The following is a 22,737-nucleotide window of genomic DNA, read 5'->3' as shown; positions in this document are numbered from 1 at the left end:
TGACTCCCACTTTCATTCCACAGGTACACCTTCCTCACTATTCTTTCCTCATCCATTCTTTCCAGCCTGACCTTGTATCTAATTGTGGCTTTAACTAGTCTTTCCCTAAAGGTGTTCCATCCCATATCCCCTCTCAAAGCTTCTACTGCTGTGTATCTTGGTGCATTCAGTGCCATTCTACCTATTCTATTTTGTCCCACTTCTAGCTTGTCAATTTCACTTTCATTCCATGCAATCACATCCATACCATACATTATGCTGGACACCGCCACACTCTTCTACACCTCTCTCAGCACATCATATTTGCTTGCTCTCATTCTTGCTGCACTCCCCAATCGTCCTACCCACTGATTCACTTAACCTAAGTTTCCTGACTTTTCATTCTTTGTTTTTCCACACTTGTATAAATGATCCTGATCTTCTCAGTCCCACACTGTCTCAACCGGTAGAGCTAGCTTTTACCCTGCTCCCTCCCCGTGCTCATGTTCAACAGACAGCAAGGCAGAGTCCAGACTGTCTGTTCTCTGATTGCCGTTTTTTTCTTATTTTGACCCCTATAGGAGGTGCCGATACAAATGGCAGGCTCAGAAGTAGTACTGAAACTCTTGTGGGACTGAGTGAATAAAAGAATAATGCTTTGGAGAGGTATTGAGTAACAGCATCAGGATCAAGATATGTAGTACCAAGACCAAGATCAAGTGTCGAGAATCACGTACTTCTAGACCGGTGGTCAAGTAACTATGGCAGAACCTGAAGGAAAGGGTTTGTTTCTCCGCTTTGGGTGGCCCTTCCCAGACATGAAGGACCCACCCCTTTCCTTCAGACTCAGGAGCACCTTTATTGTCCCCATGGTGGGCACCTTCAGCAAGATTCTGCTAAGTGAGTCCAAACACGGGTTAGGTTAATCTAGCTTCGGAATTATGTCTAATTTACTGCCTCCTATGATTGGAAGTGTGGTATGAAAATGACCTTAACCTTTCTGCCTATTCTCACAAGGTTTATACTAACTTGTCCGATGGAGTTAAGGTATTTTTAGATGATAAGTCCAAATGAATATGAATTGCCTTAGTATTACTTAATAAAATCAGAAGGAACCCGCCCAAGTTTCTCTCTCTCTCTCTCTCTCTCTCTCTCTCTCTCTCTCTCTCTCTCTCTCTCTCTCTCTCATATGTACTGTACATGTATATTATAGTCGTACTTGAAGTAGCAGAATCTTTGTACATCTTGTTCTTTAAACTGTTGTGTTAGTGTCAAGTTGTTGGAGGCACCACAGATTCCTAGACTATTTTTTGTTGGTGTGTCCTAGCCCTCCACAATAAGAAACACCAGTGATATTCACAATTCATATGTTACTGAAAGTTTTGTTTCAAGTATGATAGTATACCAATATATTTCTTTGCTAAAAGAAAAGTATTCAGTGTAAGGAAGAAATTAAGATGTTTATAAATATATGCCTTTACCCATGTGAGTTATGCAGATCACAAGCCACATTGAAAGAGCTGTCGATTCCCATCACCTCTCCAAGGTTTACCTCATCTCTGCATGATATTTGCAACATTAGTAAGAGGATATGACATTGGGGGTTGGTATTGGGATCTGTAATACCAACATTTAAAAAATCAAGTGATCCTCCTGTTATATCTACCTGTATTTGTTAATTTGGGAATTAATGAAATTCTTTCCTCTATAATAATAGTATTTTGAAGATATCCACTGGAAGAAGGAATGTAAAAGTGCAATAACATGGAAAATTTTATTACTTCTGCAATTGATATAGTAGCTAGTGTGTATTACATATTTTACTATGGAAGTGACAGTAAGCAAGTGATTCCCTGTTTCACCCTCTTCACATCCATCAGGTTTGTGCAACAACGTCAATGGCCATAATTTGGAGCGCTTGCAAGAGATGGTGGAGAAGAGGCCAAAGGGTACACCACTGATCACTGTCTCCAACCATTATTCCTGTATTGATGACCCTGCTCTCTGGGGTAAGGCATAAGAAGAGCATGATCAGGAAGACCTGGAAGGGTAATGGTTAGGAGGGAGGGTATGAAAATTTGCTAAAGAAATAGATGACTGTGCTACAAGTAAGTTTGTAAAGAAAGAGACAAAAAAGTGATGTTAAGATTTAAGAGGAAAGAAGAACATAGCAGTATCTTGTCTGGTTGGTAAAAAAAATCAAGTAGATGTGTGGAGCTAAAAAATATATGAGAAATGAATGTAGAGACTGATGTAGGTATAAAGTAGAAAAAGAAGAATCTTAGAGTTATTACGTGCATGATATGATATGGTTAAATTTTTAAGACACTAATTGGAACTAAGCAAAATCTAGTGCTTTAGAAGTCTAATATGGAAGCCAGGCTGGAGTTGGAGTGTGGGTATAGTACTGCATCTTTTCCTAAAGCTACCCCCAAGTAACTTCTGTGATACATCTAAATGTCATGTCTACAGTTTGTTCCCCTGTGGGGTAAATTTTAGGATTCTATGGGAGAATTTTATTGTGGAAATAAAAATTATCAGTTAGTGGTCAACAGAAAGAAGTACTATACACCTAACCCTCCATTATCCTGCGAAATTGGTGCCTAAAAAACCGTGTGATAACGGAAAACACGATATCAGAAGTGAAGAATAAATAGGAAATAAATAAATTGATGCCTCAACCCAAAAATTTTCCTAAAAGATTTTCCTGTTACCCTAAATTTACTACCATTAATACTGGAGTAGCTTATTAACATTTGACAATCTGAAATGAATGAAAATCAGCTCTGAACAACAGAATACCACGTGTGAGACTGAGGGTGGTGGTGGTGGTGGTGGTGGTGGTGGTGGTGGGGAGCAGAGTGACTGGAACCTATCAGTTCCCTTATTCAAATCACGTGACGTGAATACACAGCAATGATTGGCTGCTGGCTCCTCCTCCTCCTCATGATCATTATCTTTCTCCTCCTCCACCTCCCCCATCTAAACATTCGTCAATGTGTGGTTGGGATATGGGTACTACTACTACTACTACTACAGGTGCACGATAACGACTTTCCAGATGTGCTAAAACTGAATTGTACAGATTTTCATAAGTGCGCGATAACGCCTAAACATGATAATGGAAGGTGCGATAACGGAGGGTTAGGTGTATATAAATAACAAATAGAAATTTGTTACATTTGCCTTTTGTCAGAACTGCAAAAATTTTTGGTCACTCTGGAAAGGGAAATATAAACAGGTTAGCTGTTTGAAGGGGAGAGAAAGGAAAAAAAAAAAGGTTGAAAATTGCTTCACTAGAAGTAAGATCAAGAAATAATAAATATAATTTTCACAAAAATATCATAATATCCCACAAAAGTGGTCATTAGTATATGTATATATCTATACATTAACAAAAGAAATGTAGCATAGATACAGATTTGTACAGTGTTTCTAAGAAAACATTGTCATTAACTTTGTCTGTCTTAATTTGGCAGCTATCTTATGCTTATATATACAGTAAGTCCTTCTTATACGGTACTCCCTTATTCACAGTTACAGTGTTTGGTAATTACTACCCTTGATTCTATTTACAGTAAGAAAAATTCACAGATATGGTATCCACTTGTGTTTTTTTTTACACTGTACTGTAGCGTCACCACGCCCTGCAGTTACCACATCATTGAGTGTCTTCCTGTGTTTTCCACTGAACATAAGTGAAATCTTAACGGCATGTTTTTGTGGATATTATTATCACGAAGCATAGTGACACACCCATAATGGCCCTGAAACGTTCTGCAGACACTGCTGGAGTTGAAAAGGCAAGCAAAAGAGGAGTAGTCTGACATTGGAGGTAAAATTAGATATTTTGAAGAGGAAAAAGCAAGGAGAAGGTATGTCTGCCATAAGTCAAAACTTAGCCCAGTCGACAGTCTGGACGGTGTTAAAGAATCGTGAGGCTATAAAAAAAGCTGGGGAGAATGCAACGGATCTGCAGAGCAAATTGCTAACAAAACAATGTGAGCCAATAATGGATAAGATGGAAAGGCTGCTCAAAATTTGGATCGACGACCAGAATCGTCAAAATATGGGTCTGTCTTTGAATTTAATCTGTCAGAAAGCGTTGTCCATTATTGAAAGACTGAAGGTAGAAATGGGAGTGAAGACTGAATTTAAAGCAAGCAAAGGGTGGTTCGATAAATTCAGGCAACGTTCAACTCTCTATAATATCAAGATGACAGGTGAGGCTGCTAGTTCCAACAAAGAGGCTGCTGACAAATTCAAGCCAGAATTAGAAAAGTGCATTGAAGAGAAAGGGTATAGCAAGAAACAAGTTATAAATTATGCTGAAACAAGACTTTATTGGAAGAGGATTACCAGTAAGACCTATATTGACAAGGAAGAAAAAAGTATGAAGGGGTTTAAAGCCTCTAAGGGCTGTTTAACCCTGTTACTTGGAGGCAATGCAGAAGGGGAATTGAAGCTAAAGCCACTCCTCATATGCCATTCTGAAAACCTGAGAGCACTCAAGGGGTTACTGAAGCAATACTTACCTGTGGTATGGAAATCAAATCCGAAGGCATGGCTGACCACTTCACTGCACCAGGACTGTTTCACATCATATCTGTCTCCAGCTCTTAAGGAGTATGCATCAGCTAACAACATTGCCAACCGATTCTTACTGATAGTTGACGATGCTCCCAGCCACCCAAGGGCTATGGAAGACTGGGTGGAGAATATTGAGGTGATGTTCCTCTCCCCAAACACCACAGCTCTGATCCAACCGATGGATCAGACAGTCATCAAGACATTTAAAGCCTACTACCAGCGGTGAACCATGCAGCAACTGATAAAGGGCACAGATGGTCCTGGCAAGCCCACTATCAGAGAATGGTGGAAGTCGTATAACATCAAGCACGCCTTAGACAATATCAAGTCATCTTGGGACGAAGTGATGATGTCTGCTATGAACTTGGCGTGGAAGAAAGTATGGCCAGAATGCGCGCATGACTTCCCAGGCTTTGCTGAAGATGACATCGGTGCGATCAGAAATGACATCATAAATCTGTGCCATAGGGCTGGCTTCGATGAAGTTGATGATGATGATGTTCAAGATCTTTTGGAAAACCATGCTGAACCTCTCTCAAAAGTATATATATATATATATATATATATATATATATATATATATATATATATATATATATATATATATATATATATATATATATATATATATATATATATATATATATATTACGTTAGTTTAAACTTACATCGGCTGCGGTTAACTGCTACAGCTCACTAGACTGTTATTCTGGCAAAATCGCCAACTTTGTTACGGTCAGTACAGTGGGGATTATAAAACACTCCACAGAGTCCCCACTACTATAACTCACAGCCGACGTAACCCTCAGGTTCTTTCAAGGTCGCCAACAGTGTATAATTTCCCCACTGTAAGGGAATCTCCTCAGCAACTCCTTCTCCTCCTGTACCCAACCAAGTAGAATTTATAAATGGTAGATGTTATGTGTAACAGGGCGAGGCCTTAATACCCCTAGAGAAACCGCCCACAAGGACAATTCCACCCACTTCTCTATGAAGTATTAATGCCTCTCCACACGCCTTGTCCACAGACTGTGATAACTCACAGACTGGGAACAACGCGCAGTATATATATTACTATACTATCCTACTACAACAAGTGCTTACTAACACCTGTTAGACTGACATCCCTGGCCTACTACTACTGCAATATATGATGTGTACAGCACATCCGGTGATGTACACACAAGCCCAGACACCACCTACGGGTGACACCAGCTATACACGAGTCCAAATACTCGTCGCAGACAAGTCTGGCGGACGACAACTACGCACCACTGGCCGACATGAAGCCTCTCAGCATTCAATAGTGTGCGTGGCTACTACCACTACAATACAGTTTACTACTGAAACTATACAAAAGATGGTGGGGGCACACAGCCGCCCACCAAAACACACTGGTGACCACAGCCACCAACAGCAACAACGGGACGAAACAATAACGCGTCCCTCCGCGTCGCCACAGCCGAGTGGACGAACGCACAACAGGAAATGCAGCCCCAACCGGCTACACTTTCCTCAGGACAACAAGCCCGTTGTCCTACACAGCCATGGTCTACCCAGTAGCAAGCCAGCTACTCAACAGGAGGGCACAACTCCCAGACCAATGACTAGCGAGTAACAAGAACAGCCCAGCAACACGTGTCTCTTCCTGTGCCAGAAACCAAGAGCGTACGTGTCTAACTCCGCTGAAGACTGGCTGGTACTATAAACAGTATACTACTGATACTACACAACAGATGGTGGGGCACACAGCCGCCCACCAAACACACTGGTGACCACGGCCACCAACAAAACAAACAGGACGAGACAAACGTGTCTCTCCGCGTCGCCACACGAGTGGACGAACGCACAGAAATGCAGCCAACCTTACACTTCCTCAGGACAACAAGCCCGTTGTCCTACACAGCCACGGTCTACCGAGTAACAAGCCAGCTACTCAACAGGAGGGCACAACTCCCAGACCAATGACTAGCGAGTAACAAGAGAAGCCCAGCAACACGAATCTCCCTAACACTGTGCCAGACCGACGAGAGTGCGTGTCTATCTCCGCTGAAGGCTACCTCTGGTACTGAGTCCCGCTCGCAACACACAAAATGGTGGAAACAAAGAGGGGTTGTCTGCTCAACAGAACAGCCCGAGGGGCCCGCGATGGGTGGCCATAGGCTTCACATATAATAAATAATAAATTAAAGGGATTAAGACGGTGCCCATCACACGCCCTCCTTAAAAGAAAAAATTTTGGAAACAAAACATTTACAAAATTTTTAAAAGGCATGGAACTGATTAAAGGGAATGGCCCGGGACAGACAATCAGCCACAACGTTGTCTGCTCCTTTTATATATCTTACTATGACATTGTACTCCTGGGCTCACTCGGTATGGGGCCATTTGACAGGCTTTTCGTCCCCAACATCAATATCGTGTTCTATCAACTGTGTCCTGCCCGGGACACTGCTAAACACTGAAGAGTACTTTCTCAGCCGCCGAAGCAACTCATCTTGCTGATCCCTAAATGTTCAACCTTCTCTTTCAAGAGATGGAGGCTATTCCGTTCCCACTGCCCTGTAGGAACAACAGGTTCAGGCCCAATAACTTCTGGAGCCTCTCCCTCCCGGCAGAAAAATAAAACTGAAGATGCCTCTTGCACGGCAGAACTAAAAGAGCCCTTCTGGCTAGTAGAACGAAAATAGGGCTTCAGCATGTTAACGTGACACAGCTGAGCCCTCTTGCGCCGGTCAGGAGTGACCACCAGGTAGTCGAGGTCACCTACCTTCTTCTCTATAATATAGGGGCCACTATAGCGGGCAGCAAGCGGCTGGCCCTGAAGTGGTAACAGCACGAGCACTTCATCTCCAGGGGCAAAACTCCGATACTCGGCCCTTCGGTCATAATACCCCTTCATACTCTGCTGGGCCTTACACAGGTGGGCCTGCGCCACCTCTAATGCCTTGGCTAATCTCTCTCGACTGCTCATGAGGCTCTTAAGCAGTGAGACAGGGCGCTCAGGCGACGGCTGACACCAAGCCTCCCGAACTACGTCGAGCGGTCCACGCACTCGGTGTCCAAACACTAGCTGATTGGGTGAGAAACCCAAGGACTCAGTGGGCGCTTCTCTCACCGCAAATAAGACAAAGGGACACCCTCGTCCCAATCCTTATCTCTCTCCATGCAGAAACTCTTGAGCATGGTCTTGAGAGTTTGATGATGTCTCTCCAGGGCTCCCTGAGACTGTGGATGATAAGCACTGGACACAATATGCTTGATCCCCCACGCAGTCATCGTATCCTTAAACAACTTTGAAGTAAAGTTGGTCCCCTGATCGGACTGCAGCTCTGCTGGCAATCCAAAGTGTGTAAAGAAGGTTAACAAAGCCTTCAGCACCACCTTAGAGTGAGTGCTTCTCAGGGAATTGCTTCAGGGTACCGCGTGGTAACATCCATTATGGTCAACAAATACTTGTGACCAGCCCTGGTAGTAGGCAGAGGACCTACTATATCAATCAAAACCCTCGTGAAGGGAGGATCAACAGCAGGGATAGGGTGGAGTGGCGCCACAGGGGGTGTCTGATTAGGCTTGCCCACCACTTGACAAGTGTGGCAGCACTTAAGAATCGTGGCTACTTCTCCAGACATGCTGGGCCACCAAAATTGCGACGCAGGCGAGCGACGGTCTTTCGGATGCCCAGGTGTCCAGCCATGGGCCCCTCATGTGCCAACAGCACAAGTGCCTCACGCAGCTTCTGCGGCACAACTACTTGCAATAACTCACCACCGTCACTCTCCTGCCATCTACGACACAACACCCCTTGATGCAAGACAAACTCCTCCCTGCCCTCCAACTCCTCACTTCCCTCACCCACTCGAGCAAAGAAGGAGGCCAACGCCGGGTCCTCCTGCTGCCTACGAATGAGCTCTGCAGGCTCTAGCTGGGTAAGAGAAAGGGGGACTATAGGGTCATGGGGTTGAGGCAACGCTGCAACCCTACGTCCCACACGGCATCGAGGACGGAGAGCTGGCCCAGGCTGCTCCGCTCCTGCCATGTGATCCGGTGAGTCCTCAGAAGGATCATCACCACCAGCCAGGCAGTCACCAGGCAAGGGAACAGCTCGCTCCCTGCCTCCACGATGCTCCACAGGGGAGAAACTTCCAACTCCCCGCAGAACTGGAAGTCTCCCACCCTGGGCGCCAACTTCCAACAAACTGCCTGACTTATCATGCTGGGGCCTGTGCTGAACATCAGAGCCCTCAGCCTCCACACCAGGAAGCAACTCAGCACGAGTGCTCCTCCGGAGTGCTCTGCAGAGTGAGGATAACCATCAAACAACTCAGCTACACCCAACACTCCGTCCTCACTCTCAGCAACAACTCCCAAAGCCGAGTCCGGTGCATTAACAAGTGACTCTACGCCGTCACCGTCAGCCTCTACACCAGAACTCAATGGTGAGCCCAACACTGGCTCCACCACATCAGCACTGCTACTCCCATCTGGAGTCAATCCCACCTGGCTGCTAGCAACCTCCTGGGTAGTAACAGGCTCTCTCTCAGCCCAGCGGGCCTGAGAGCGGGTAACAACATTTACAGAGTCTTGCACCACTGGCCCAGACTCTTCAGCAACCTCATCCTCATCAGAGGTTGGGATCCATACACGACCACCAGCCAAATCATTCCCAAGCAGGAAGTCCACTCCTGCGACTGGCAGTTCGTCTGCCACTGCTACCTGCGCCGTAGCAGTGACAAGAGGACATGACAGCGTCACCTCAGCCGTCACGAACTCCTCCACAGTGTTAAGTCCACGACACAACACTGCCTTGCTAGATGTCACCTTCTTCCCAGTGACATTTCGGCACACTGACTGCTGTGCTCCCGTATCACGCAGTACAGTGATGGGATACTTTGTGCCATCAATCTCAACAGTGCCTCCACACAGGAAAGGACGGCACCAGTCAAGCTCACTATCCTTAACAACAGCGGGCGAGGCAACAGGGGGAGGGACAGGTGGGCCAACCTGCTCTCTCTCCTCCAAACACAACTCAGGCACACGCCGTGCCTTCTCACTTCTAAAGCCTGAAGGAGCAGTCAACTCATCACCACAAACTTTATCTGGCCACACCAACAAGGCAACTGGTTTCTGCGAGGACTTTGGAGTTTCAGCTGTTACTAATTTTGGGCAATTGAACTTAAAATGCCCTTTCCCTCGGCAGTGATAGCACGTAGGCTGGTAATCATACTTGGGCGTTCTAGGGGCCACCTTCCCGTCCTTCGCAGAAAAAGGAGGGGTGGGGGCCTGGGGCTTTCCAAGACCCATTTTACTGCCGAATCCAGTATATCGCCTAAAGTGGCCTGGAGAGCCCGAGGAAGAATTGCCACCACTCCCTGGGCCTCCCTTAGGACCACCTTCCTTACGACTCCAACTCCCAGGCTGCTGCACAGGACGGTGGGCCAACACATAATCATCAGCCCATGTAGCAGCCTCCTTCAAAGTCCTAAACCTCTTCTCCCTCAACAGAGGTACCAGCTCCTTATCAGCAATATCAATGAACTGCTCCATAACTACTAACTCCTTCAAAGCCTCGAGAGAGTCAACACCCTCGCTAGCAACCCATCTCTCAAACACTTGCTCCAGTGAACGAGCACACTCGAGGTAGGAGTCACTTGCTCGCTTCCTCTTTCCTCTGAATTGCAAGCGATAGGCTTCTGGTCGCAGCTCATATGCCCGCAAAATGTCAGCCTTAAACTCCTCATAATCATCCAGATCATCAGCTGACATTTTATCATAAACTTCAAGGCTTTTCCCTTGAGTTTATTCGCGACCAAGCCTACCCATCTCTCTCGAGACCAAGCAAACTCCTTGGCTTTCCTCTCGAAGCGGACAAACCATTCAGCCACCTTAGCCTCATCAAATTCGGGGACTAGCTGGAGACTTTGAACTAAAGTACGCTCAACACTCTGTTCTCCTCCTCCTCCTACACTACCAACAACTCCAGGCGTACTTACTGCATGGCGAGTTCTCTCCCACTCCAACTCTCTATCTTTATCTGCCCTTTCTCTCTCCATCTCCAATCTCATCATCTCCATCTCTCTAGCCTCCTTCTCTGCTGCTAGTCTCTGAAGTTCTCGTCTTTCTTCCGCCTCTCTAGCCTCTTGCTCTGCTGCTAGTCTCTGAAGTTCTCGTCTAGCCTCTCTTCTGCTAGTCTGTTTGACTCTCGTCTCTCTTCCGCAGCTAATCTCTTCAACTCTCGCCTCTCTTCTGCTTCTATCTCCATTTTCCTCATTTCCAGCTTCAATCGCAGTTCCTCCAGTCTGGCAGCTGACTGGACACTATCAGCAATACTGCTTGCTGGACTAGATCGTCGGGAGCCTTCCTGCTTCCGATACTTCTGCCAGGGCTAATATATCCCACATCACCTTCACTGGGACCGCCACGTGCGTTATCATGACACGTAGTAAATGCGTCCTCACTGACCCCACGCGCGGCCACCGACTCATCATACCCACGTGGTGAGTCTCGCCGGCTCACACTCGCATCCTCACCCTCCACTGGTGGGGTGAAAAGACCAGTAACTCTCTCCATGGTGCTCACAGGACTCGTTCTCACAAACAATAAAATAATATAAGTAATAATACCCCACACAATAACACTACACACTATAAAGCACTTGGTTTATCCTGGCGAGGTCGCCACTGTTACGGTTTACGTACGTCACCCGGCTGCGGTTAGCTGCTACAGCTCACTAGACTGTTATTCTGGCAAAATCGCCAACTTTGTTACGGTCAGTACAGTGGGGATTATAAAACACTCCACAGAGTCCCCACTACTATAACTCACAGCCGCCGTAACCCTCAGGTTCTTTCAAGGTCGCCAACAGTGTATAATTTCCCCCACTGTAAGGGAATCTCCTCAGCAACTCCTTCTCCTCCTGTACCCAACCAAGTAGAATTTATAAATGGTAGATGTTATGTGTAACAGGGCGAGGCCTTAATACCCCTAGAGAAACCGCCCACAAGGACAATTCCACCCACTTCTCTATGAAGTATTAATGCCTCTCCACGCCTTGTCCACAGACTGTGATAACTCACAGACTGGGACAACACGCAGTATATATATTACTATACTATCCTACTACAACAAGTGCTTACTAACACCTGTCAGACTGACATCCCTGGCCTACTACTACTGCAATATATGATGTGTACAGCACATCCGGTGATGTACACACAAGCCCAGACACCACCTACGGGTGACACCAGCTATACACGAGTCCAAATACTCGTCGCAGACAAGTCTGGCGGACGACAACTACGCACCACTGGCCGACATGAAGCCTCTCAGCATTCAATAGTGTGCGTGGCTACTACCACTACAATACAGTATACTACTGAAACTATACAAAAGATGGTGGGGGCACACAGCCGCCCACCAAACACACTGGTGACCACAGCCACCAACAGCAACAAACAGGACGAGACAATAACGCGTCCCTCCGCGTCGCCACACCCGAGTGGACGAACGCACAACAGGAAATGCAGCCCCAACCGGCTACACTTTCCTCAGGACAACAAGCCCGTTGTCCTACACAGCCACGGTCTACCCAGTAGCAAGCCAGCTACTCAACAGGAGGGCACAACTCCCAGACCAATGACTAGCGAGTAACAAGAACAGCCCAGCAACACGTGTCTCTTCCTGTGCCAGAAACCAAGAGTGCGTGTCTAACTCCGCTGAAGACTGGCTGGTTACTATAAACAGTATACTACTGATACTACACAACAGATGGTGGGGGCACACAGCCGCCCACCAAACACACTGGTGACCACAGCCACCAACAAAACAAACAGGACGAGACAAAACGTGTCTCTCCTCCGTCGCCACACCACAGTGGACGAACGCACAGAAATGTAGCCCAACCGGCCACACTCTCCTCAGGACAACAAGCCCGTTGTCCTACACAGCCACGGTCTACCGAGTAACAAGCCAGCTACTCAACAGGAGGGCACAACTCCCAGACCAATGACTAGTGAGTAACAAGAGAAGCCCAGCAACACGAATCTCCCTAACACTGTGCCAGACCGACGAGAGTGCGTGTCTATCTCCGCTGAAGGCTACCTCTGTACTGAGTCCCGCTCGCAACGAGAAGCAGGGAGAGGGAGGCGGGTTGTCTGCTCAACAGAACAGCCCGAGGGGCCCGCGATGGGTGGCCATAGGCTTCACATATAATGAAATAATAAATTAAAGGGGATTAAGACGGTGCCCATCACAATATATATATATATATATATATATATATATATATATATATATATATATATATATATATATATATATATATATATATATATATATATATATATATATATATATATATATATATATATATATATATATATTTATTGCCTGTCAAAAATATCAAAGAACAGGTGTTAATTATATTACTGCAACCAACTCTTGCAAGTTTTATTTTAGGCACACAAAGTTACAGGGGATATCTTTATTGGTTTTTGTCACTTCCATACTAATGCACTCATCTCATGCAGGTGTGCTGAAGTGGCGGCACCTGTGGAGTGCCACCACCATGCGCTGGTCTCCTGCTGCCCACGATATTGCCTTTACACGTCGCATCTACAGCTGGTTCTTCAGCAGTGGGAAATGTGTACCCATCATCCGAGGACTTGGGGTGTACCAGGTGGGTGACTGTACTACGCTATGCTGTGGGACTTGCATAGGATGAGGATGCCATTACTTGGTAAGCCCTTTCATTGTGGAGATTTTATTTTTTTTACAGCTTCAGGCAACCCGGGGGTTTACTAGCAATAATAACGTGAAGGTTTAGCCACAGTCCATGATTGATTGTGGAAAAAATTTCGTTTACAATCTAATCATATGTTACTAACTTCTGTGCCTGTCTTCTTGCTGTACTCCAATCTGTACAAAATTGTTTGTGATAGGATCTACACCAGTGAATTGGATTCTTACTTCTATGTAGTGACTGTATCATAGGACTAGAGATGAAGTATGGAGAAACTAAATTGAAAGACTTAGAATTTAAGTGTGAAGATGAGTTTGCATATTTATTGTTGGTAGATGCCAGTCACATATGCTTATGATTTTTTTCTCAGAAATGGGCTTACAAATATATTGTTTACAGATTTGAGGCTCACATATACTTGTTTTTTACTAGTAAATCCTTTTTAACATAATCTATATTTGGGGAAATGGCAGCAATAAACACAACAGTGGTAAGAAGTGTTGTGTGCTAAGAAGTTGACTTATTCTTTGTTTTATACATTATTTCTTCATTTTCCATAAATTTTGTCTGGGAAAGAGGGAAAGAAAAAGATCTTGGGGAATTTTATACTATGACAGAATTACAGTGTATACACTTTGTTGCTGAACTTAATTGGTACATTTTTTTCCACTTCACTTTTGATTAACTTAATTATTTTTTGCATTGGTTTTTGCCTTTTATGCTATTCTTTCCTTTTTCATTTGCATGGCATTACACCAAATAGCTGTCCAAGGACTACTTTGGAAACTAGAGAGCATAGGAGGACTGCGAGGAACTTTGCTAGAATGGACAAGAGATTATTTGAAGGATAAGGAAATGAAAACTGTGATCAGAGATACATACTCATTTTGGAGTAAAGTAATTAGTGGAGTGCAACAAGGGTCAGTGTTAGCCCACATTGTGTTTCAGATTTATGTAAACGACATTCACATTGGGGTAAACAGTTATATAAATTTATTTGCTGATGATGCAAAACCAGAGAGGACTGTCTGCTATTGCAGGAAGATATAAACAAGATCTATGAGTGGAGCAGGAAGTGGAAATTGGAGTTTAATGTCAAGAAATGTCACATAATGGAACTAGGAAATAGTAAGAGAAGACCGGTATGGAACTATTTGATGGGAGAGGAACAAATAATGAAGACTAAAGAGGAAAATTATCTGGGAGTGATCATACAGGAAAATCTGAGCCCCAAAAAACACATAAGCAAGATGTTTGGACTATCATATAAAATGATGACTAATATAAGAGTGGCATTTCAATACTTGGATAAAGATATGATGAAAAAAATCATCACAAGCATGATATGTCCAAGGCTGGAATATGCAGCAGTGGTATGGTCTCCGAGCTCTAAAAAGATGATTATTATTATTATTATTATTATTATTATTATTATTATTATTTGTTTATTTATTTATTTATTATTTATTTTTTCTTCTTCATTCAATCATCTGTGGTTTACTTTCATGCAGTTTTTCCTTTGGGACCTAACTGTTTATGCAACGCGTGAAATCTCACTTTACTACAAGAAAAAAATTGTCTATTATACTTCAGAAAGTGCAAACTAAATTGTGATATGGGTCGAGGAAATACCCAGATTTATTAATGGGTAGCATACAATTGGCTAAGGTCCTACCAGTAGCCAATCCAAGTACTCTATTTTTATTTGCCTCTCATTGGCTGCTGAAGATGCATTGTCTTCAAAAAAAGAAATGGGACCACATTGCCTCCCTACAGGCCTGCACTTCCCAGTTCATTGTATGTTTCTGCCTTACCTTTACCCACTTTAGCTGTTCACCACTAATTTTGCTAATTTTCATCATCTGTAAAGCTACAAATAATCTTGCTTTAACGTGCATTACATCATCATCAGCAGCATTGTATTGCACTGCATCATTCATCTCATCCATCATCAGTGAATACTTGTACTAATTTTTCATATTAACCCAACTGTGATATGAGTCATGATGAACAGCATGTAACTGTGACATGAAGGCTATTTTTAAACTTGCTAACATATATTTTGCTCTCATATGTCTTGAAATGTTGTGTGGCAACTCAGAGTGAATGAGTCCACACTCCATTAATGTAGAAGAAACTTTGCACTTTACATTATGCTATGTTATTAATTAGCTGCAATATTCCACCGAATTAATAAAGACTCCTCTTGACACAGCAAGCAATGGATTTTCTGTTGGAGCGTTTGGGGGAAGGTCACTGGGTGCACATATTCCCTGAGGGCAAGGTGAATATGACACTTGAGAGAATGCGGCTCAAGTGGGGAGTTGGACGTCTGGTGTATGACTCCTCAGTGTGCCCCATTGTGCTGCCCTTCTACCATGTTGGGATGGACCGTGTCTTGCCAAACCACCCCCCCTACATTCCCCGCATCGGCAAATGGGTTACTGTGGTAGTGGGTGAACCGCTGGACTTCAGGGCGGAGGTGGAAGAGATGCGTAGAAGGAATGAAGATCCAGCCTATGCTCGTCGTCACATCACTGACCGCATTCAGGAGGAGTTGGGCCACCTGAGGGAACATGCTGAGGAACTCCATGCAAAGTTGATGGCTGAGAAAGGAGAAATGTGGAAGCCTGCAGTGCATGGCAGGAAGGAAGGGTGTGCATGAGGTTTTGTATTGAAATATATTAGGAAAGAAAATGGAAATAATACAAACAATAACTTTATCTTTGTATTTGTTATTTCTTCTTACAAAGAAACATATGTTGAAAATGTTATTTGTTTTATATATTATTTATTATTATTATTTTTTTTTTAACTAGATATGGGGAATCCATTTGAATATTAATTTGATGCTGTACTCATTTTAGAATTGTCTTGGCAGAAGAGTTTCCTACTGTGCTTATTCAAACATTTCTTGTTATTTAATGAAACTGCCCTTTTACTTTCATCTCTTTCACATTGTTTTTCTACCTTCCAAATGGCCTTCCTTTCCTACTAGAATCATTGATATATAGTGGGAAGAGGTTGCGTGATATGCCATTTGGTGGTATCACTGTTTTTTTTTTTCACTGTTTGATTTGCTGCAGTCTCTGACGAGACAGCCAGACATTACCCTACGGAACGAGCTCAGAGCTCATTATTTCCGATCTTGGGATAGGTCTGAGACCAGGCACACACCACACACCGGGACAACAAGGTCACAACTCCTCGATTTACATCCCGTACCTACTCACTGCTAGGTGAACAGGGGCTACACGTGAAAGGAGACACACCCAAATATCTCCACCCGGCCGGGGAATCGAACCCCGGTCATCTGGCTTGTGAAGCCAGCGCTCTAACCACTGAGCTACCGGGCCGTGTATCAGTAGGATTATGTATTTATGAGGCATTAGTTCCCATCACTTTAGTTCATCGTGTAAGAATGAAGAATATTTCTTACTTTCATATATTCTAGTTATTCTAATATAATAAAAAACAACACTTTGATACAGTTATCTAAGGGTGATTCATAGACCTCAAATATATAAATAGTCTTTGCCATCCATTTGCCATCTCCATTCATTTATCATCCATTCATTTATCATCCTTGTAAATACGTACATATAATTATACTGTACAGTTGTAATTATGTAATATGGCTTTATGAAAATGCATGATTTTAGCTATTCATGTATATTTATATGTCATCTAAAGAGGTGTTAACATCACTAACACCTTTGTAAAGATGCACATATTTACCTTTCTCAGTATTTCTTGAAAGTAAAAAACACGGTGTATTACTGATGCATTTGTATATCTTATTAGCAAAAGAATAAATTAATAATATCCCATACTAAATACTTAATTACTAAATACACATTACATTTCTGCCACAGTGAACAAAATAAATGTGCAATTTTTTTCATGCATCAGTTGATTCAGAGGAATCAGAGGAGTCAGGAAGAACACGTCAGAGAATAATATAGTTGTAGGGAAATGAGATAGAATGGAGAGAAAATGTGAATTGCTTGCATGCCAGAAAAAATACTGTCAAAATACAAAAAATATTGACACATATTTTAATTCAAGGTAGTATGTACTTTGTTTACAAGGCTGATGTTTACCAGAATATGTAGAAGATAGTTTTTTTTTTTTTTCTTCAAAAATGTATTATCATTAATATTTTCATAACTAGCTATTAATGAATTTGTTTCATGGGATTAGTTACAACTTAATGACAACTAACAACATGTCTATAGGAATATGTACAACAAAGCACTTGTGAAATGCTCATATCAGTCACAGGTGCTGATAATGTGTTGAATTTTCTGCCATCATATTGTGATTTTTCTTCTTTCTCTTTCTTAAAGTTTGCAGAACCTAAATTTTGATTATTCCATTGGGTGAAGAGTTCACTTAAGGATTTTATTAGCTAAATTTAAGTGTATTTTTACATTAGTGTGGAAAGTAGAGGTGGCTAAGGTGTTGTTTTCAGTGGTGGTGTCAGTATTTACAAGTATGGCAATATGCTGCTGGGTTGCTGACACATTGGGACCTGTTCTGTTGATTGTACAAATGAGATTAGAAAATATATTTTTATTAAAGTATATTTGACTAGTTTTGTTTAATTGTAATGTAAAGTGGCCTGACTAAATGCCATTATATATGGGCTGTCACGGGTCCTAAGTTTGTTCATACATTTTTTTATTTGTTTATTTTTTATTCCTCTCCCATTTTCATGATGTATTATTCTTGTCATACACTTGAGGTAGACAATCAAATGGCATAAAATTAAAAAGTTCTTTACACATTTCCTGAGTTAGGTAGCTATGAGCTCTATTAGAATAATTATAAGTGTGCCTTCTCTCACAGGAATTGTTTTTAATTTATTAACACTGGCTGACACTGGCTTATGCCTATGGTAGCCCACCTCACAGGAATTATACCAAGTTAAGATAAAATCTTGCTGCAGTTCTGAAACTGTCATGCATGGCTAACTTTCTGTCATCAGTTCGGTGAAAAACTCAATAGTGATGAAGTATTTGTGAGTAGTTTAATGTTCTCTGCTAGTATTCTATTAATCCCTCTGACAGAACATGGCAACTTTGTCATATTCTGAATGTATTAATAATACTGCAGTGAAGTAGATTTAGTGCCTTTTTTTTTTTTGTCACTGCCTAAGTGGAGGATAGCTCATGAGAATTGACAAACTTAGTTTTCTTTTCCAGTATCTTTATGCATCCTGGCTGTCAAGGCGCTCAGATGCCAGGTGATTTATTTGGCTTGAATAAGAATACTGTTTGCTTGCAAACTGAGTCAGAGACTTTACTGGGCTAATACTTTTTTCTTTTTTTCCCCACATTCCTTAAAACAAGTCTCTCTCTCTCTCTCTAAATACAGGTTTTACTTTTTAAACTTGTTTTAGAACGTCAAGTGCATTAAATTAGCAATGATGATGAGTTGTGTCAATATTTTCCTCAGCTACATAGTCTAACATAAATGCAATGCAGGGATACATTAATCGTAATGCCACATTTTATAAAGAAGCCACAATGTTTTGTCAGAGCTGATGTGATTTATAGCTGTGTGTGGTCATTGTGTGTCATGGATGTCTCTATAAGTGGTATAGGAGTCATAATGGGGGTATTGAACAAAAATTAATGGGTTCAAACTTAAAGATTTAATTTTATGAAAGAGATAAGAATGAATTGGTTCTCAAAGATGAGTGGTAGATGTTAGTACTGAGTCATCAATACATGAAGAGAAGATAAGACAGATTTATGGTTGGGTTGATGGGTAGGTAAGTTTCCTAAAGAGAGTGTCACGTGTATGCCTGATGGCTTGCAGCTTCGTGTATTTTCTTTGCTTTCATGTACTTAAGAATTTGTTTTATGTGGGTATGGAGAAACATACCGTACGAGAATGTGCGGTTGTGTTGGGTGGCTGTATTGTTATGGGAGTGTATATGATTTGAGATTAAGTATAGGTGAGACAGATTAATACCCTATTTATTAGCAAAATAACATTGAATAATAGAAGATAATCGATTTGTGTCTACTGTGATATATATATATATATATATATATATATATATATATATATATATATATATATATATATATATATATATATATGGCAACGTGCCGGTAAGAATTGTGATTTGTATGTGGAGATTGCTATTTGCTACACCATACTTCTTTACCCGTAGAGATCCGTGGTTCGGAGTCGTTTAAAACTGGGGTCCCTCCGCTATGCGGATGTACAGTACTTCTTCCTTTTGCCCTTCTCTTTACCATCTTTTTACTATTACTGTCTTCCACTCATTTTACCTGTTGATCTCGGTGGTGGTACAAGCTGGTACTGACAGTGTACTACTGACTGTTTTAAGGAGAGTTGGCTGCTTGGGCTGTTCAGGTGCACTGACTGCATCTGCATCCGTGAATCGTGATAGTGGCTGTCTTGCGTTTTGCGTGTTCCGATTGGTTGCGATTTCCTTGGCTCCCCTTATTGGTCGCTGTCCCATTTGCTGTGGCCGGTCAGGCTAGAGATTTAACTGCGAGTGTGTAGCTCAAAACATGCAAACCATAAATGTAACCAACTTGCGCCTGGATTAAGCCTTAGTGACTTTATTCTCTTACTAAAGCTCCATTCTTATCACCCACTATTCTTCCTTCTATTCCTACTTCCACCTCTCATTTTTTTTCCTTTACTTTGATTCAATTCAATCCAAAAGGAGTTTTGCCTCGTGAGGAAGTACCTGCTGTATGCACTATACTGTAAGTGCCTATTTGATTGTGTTGGCCTTCATGTGCGAGCCACGTGGAAGAATCTCTCTCTCTCTCTCTCTCTCTCTCCAATAATTAGCTGAGATTCATACAGTTCAATCCTAATTAAAAATCTTAAATTATTCTTTGAAAGATCTAATAGGTATCTACTAACAAGGTTGAGAGAGCTTTTCACTTATCCTTGCCCTGTATTCTGAAACGGTATGGGCAGTTATAAAGACTATTATGATATTAAGAACACATAGTTAGTGTCTAAAAGATGTGTGTGTGTGTGTGTGTGTGTGTGTGTGTGTGAATAAAATAGAATAGAATAGAACAGAATAGAATATTTATTAGAATGCTCAGACTTTACAAGTAAAGTGTGTGTGTGTTCTTGTCAAAATAACCTTAGAATCTTGGAAACACATCGGAAGACCTCCTACTTTTCTCTTTTAAAGAATATAGGGATAATGGACACGAGTAATATTAGATGAGCGGCTCTTTGTCAATCAGTGAGTAGTAGTCTCGCAGCTGCTAGAGCTTCATTAGTTTACACGGTCAGTTGAGCATCACTCGTGCCAAACAGCAACAGGCAGGCGACAGGGAGAAATGCCGTGACTGGCTGGACTATCGTCAGGAGTGGGTGAGGAATGGAGTCATACCAGTGAAAGCACGTGGATTTCAAACCTAATAGCCTTTAAAACAATACGGCGTTAGAGACGTATATTAGGAAGAACTCTAGACAGTATTGCGTAATACTGTAATTAGAGAAAACCTGATTATAATCGACTTTAGATTTAAAAAAAAAAGTCATACCTGAATAAGCATCTTGAAAGGCCTTTCTTACTTTTTCTAAATATCTCCGCGATGACTCCCTTTATTGACGAATCAAACAGGTCATAGTGAACGAACGCGAACACAATGCTAGTTGGTGGATGATACAGTTGATAAAGCATTTGTCACTCTTGGTTAGTTGTTTGAGTGTAATGGAAGTACAGGCATTCTAGCAGAGTGTAAGGAAAGGTAATCATAGTAGTATGATGGTATATACACACACGTGTAGCCCCAGTTCATCTAGCAGTAAAATAGGTGCGGGATGTAACTTGAGGGATTGTGGCCTCACTTTCCCTGTGTGTGGAGTGTGTTGTGGTCTCAGTTCTACCTGAAGATCGGTCTATGAGCTCTGAGCTCGCTCCGTAATGGGAAAGGCTGGCTGGATGACCAGCAGGCGACCGTGCTGGTGAATTACACACACACACACACACACACACACACACACACACACACACACACAGTACAATAACAAAGTATTATAGTTTAATGAATAAAAAATAAAGATGCAAGACGTACTAAAAGTTATGAGCATGCTTGTTTCCTTAAGTTAGCCTTAAACTTGACCACGACACCGTTCTTCTCTTTAGTGCGGAATCTGCTGCCATGGACTACTACTACTACTACTACTACTACTACTACTACTACTACTACTACTACTACTACTACTACTACTACTACTGGTGCTGCTGCTGCTGCTATACATATGCTCTATACATATGATCATTAGAGAGAGAGAGAGAGAGAGAGAGAGAGAGAGAGAGAGAGAGAGAGAGAGAGAGAGACTAATGGGAGGAAGAGGAGGAGCAGGAGGAGGAAGAGAAGAAAGTGATGGGATGAGTGCCAAGTTAAGGGGAGGTATGGTGAGAGAGAGAGAGAGAGAGAGAGAGAGAGGTGACAGTGAGTGTGACATGAGGGGAATCAGTGGCACTTTGGCTAGTGAAGAGTAAGGTGAGCGGTGTAACGCCAGGTGGAGAGGAACACACACACTATAGAGCTCTCTCTCTCTCTCTCTCTCTCTCTCTCTCTCTCTCTCTCTTCTTTCTTACTTGTGGACTTGGAACATGAAAGAAAATAACGGAAAATAAGAAAATGAACACGAAAGATGAAAAAAAGTTTAATGAAAGCAAGTGAAAAAAGACAAGTACTGAAAACTTTACACAAGAAAGTGAAAACAAGGAATGAATAAGTTAATCATCATATGAAAGAACTTGAATATAAGAGGCGCCTGTCGGGAAATAACACCTGTATTTTGAGTAACATGCGCAATTTTTCCGTGTAGAGAACTGTTGTTGTTACTGTTGTTGTTGTTATGGTTGCTGCTGCTGTTGTTACTGCTGCTGCTCCCATTACTCCTCCTCCTCCTCCTCATTTAAGTCCTCCTGCTCCTTTCCGTCATCCTCCTCCTTCTCATCATTATCATCAACATCGTCGTCATTGTTGGTGTTGCTATTGATGGTGATAATGTTTATAGTGTGACATCTTTTTATAATATTCGAATGTCTGATTTCATATAGTAATGGATACTTTTGTGGCTTGCTATGAAACTGAAGTAATTAGGACCAGAGTGATGTCTTATATGACGAAAGAAGTGTCGCACGATATCATGTGGCCAGTACCTGTCGTGTGTGTGTGTGTGTGTGTGTGTGTGTGTGTCTGTCATTCACATGTGGAAGTTCAAATCTCGTACTAACGGATCTCGTACTGATTGATCTTTGAGTAAAACTGAGATCACTCACATATCACACACCGGGACCGTAAAGTCACAACCACTCGTGTTACATCTCGTATTTATTTACTGCTAGGTGAACAAGGGCTACATATTTCAAGAAGCTCGTCCATTTGCCCTGCTGC

General features: G+C 42.4%; 1 protein-coding gene across 1 annotated transcript; it reads left to right on the top strand.

Moving 5' to 3' along the window:
• Positions 1-522: 522 nt before the first annotated feature.
• Positions 523-16,001, top strand: LOC123518254 (tafazzin-like). Its single transcript, XM_045278982.1, has 4 exons — positions 523-879; positions 1,860-1,988; positions 13,098-13,246; positions 15,525-16,001. Exons 1-4 carry the CDS (start codon positions 741-743, stop codon positions 15,972-15,974), a joined length of 867 nt encoding a protein of 288 aa, XP_045134917.1. The 5' UTR covers positions 523-740; the 3' UTR covers positions 15,975-16,001.
• Positions 16,002-22,737: the final 6,736 nt, after the last annotated feature.

This window comes from Portunus trituberculatus, chromosome 43 (genome assembly GCF_017591435.1).
Source record: "Portunus trituberculatus isolate SZX2019 chromosome 43, ASM1759143v1, whole genome shotgun sequence".
In the NCBI taxonomy this organism is placed as follows: domain Eukaryota; kingdom Metazoa; phylum Arthropoda; class Malacostraca; order Decapoda; family Portunidae; genus Portunus; species Portunus trituberculatus.
The sequence above is the reverse complement of the archived record's forward strand: the minus strand, read 5'-3'. Positions and strand labels throughout refer to the sequence as shown.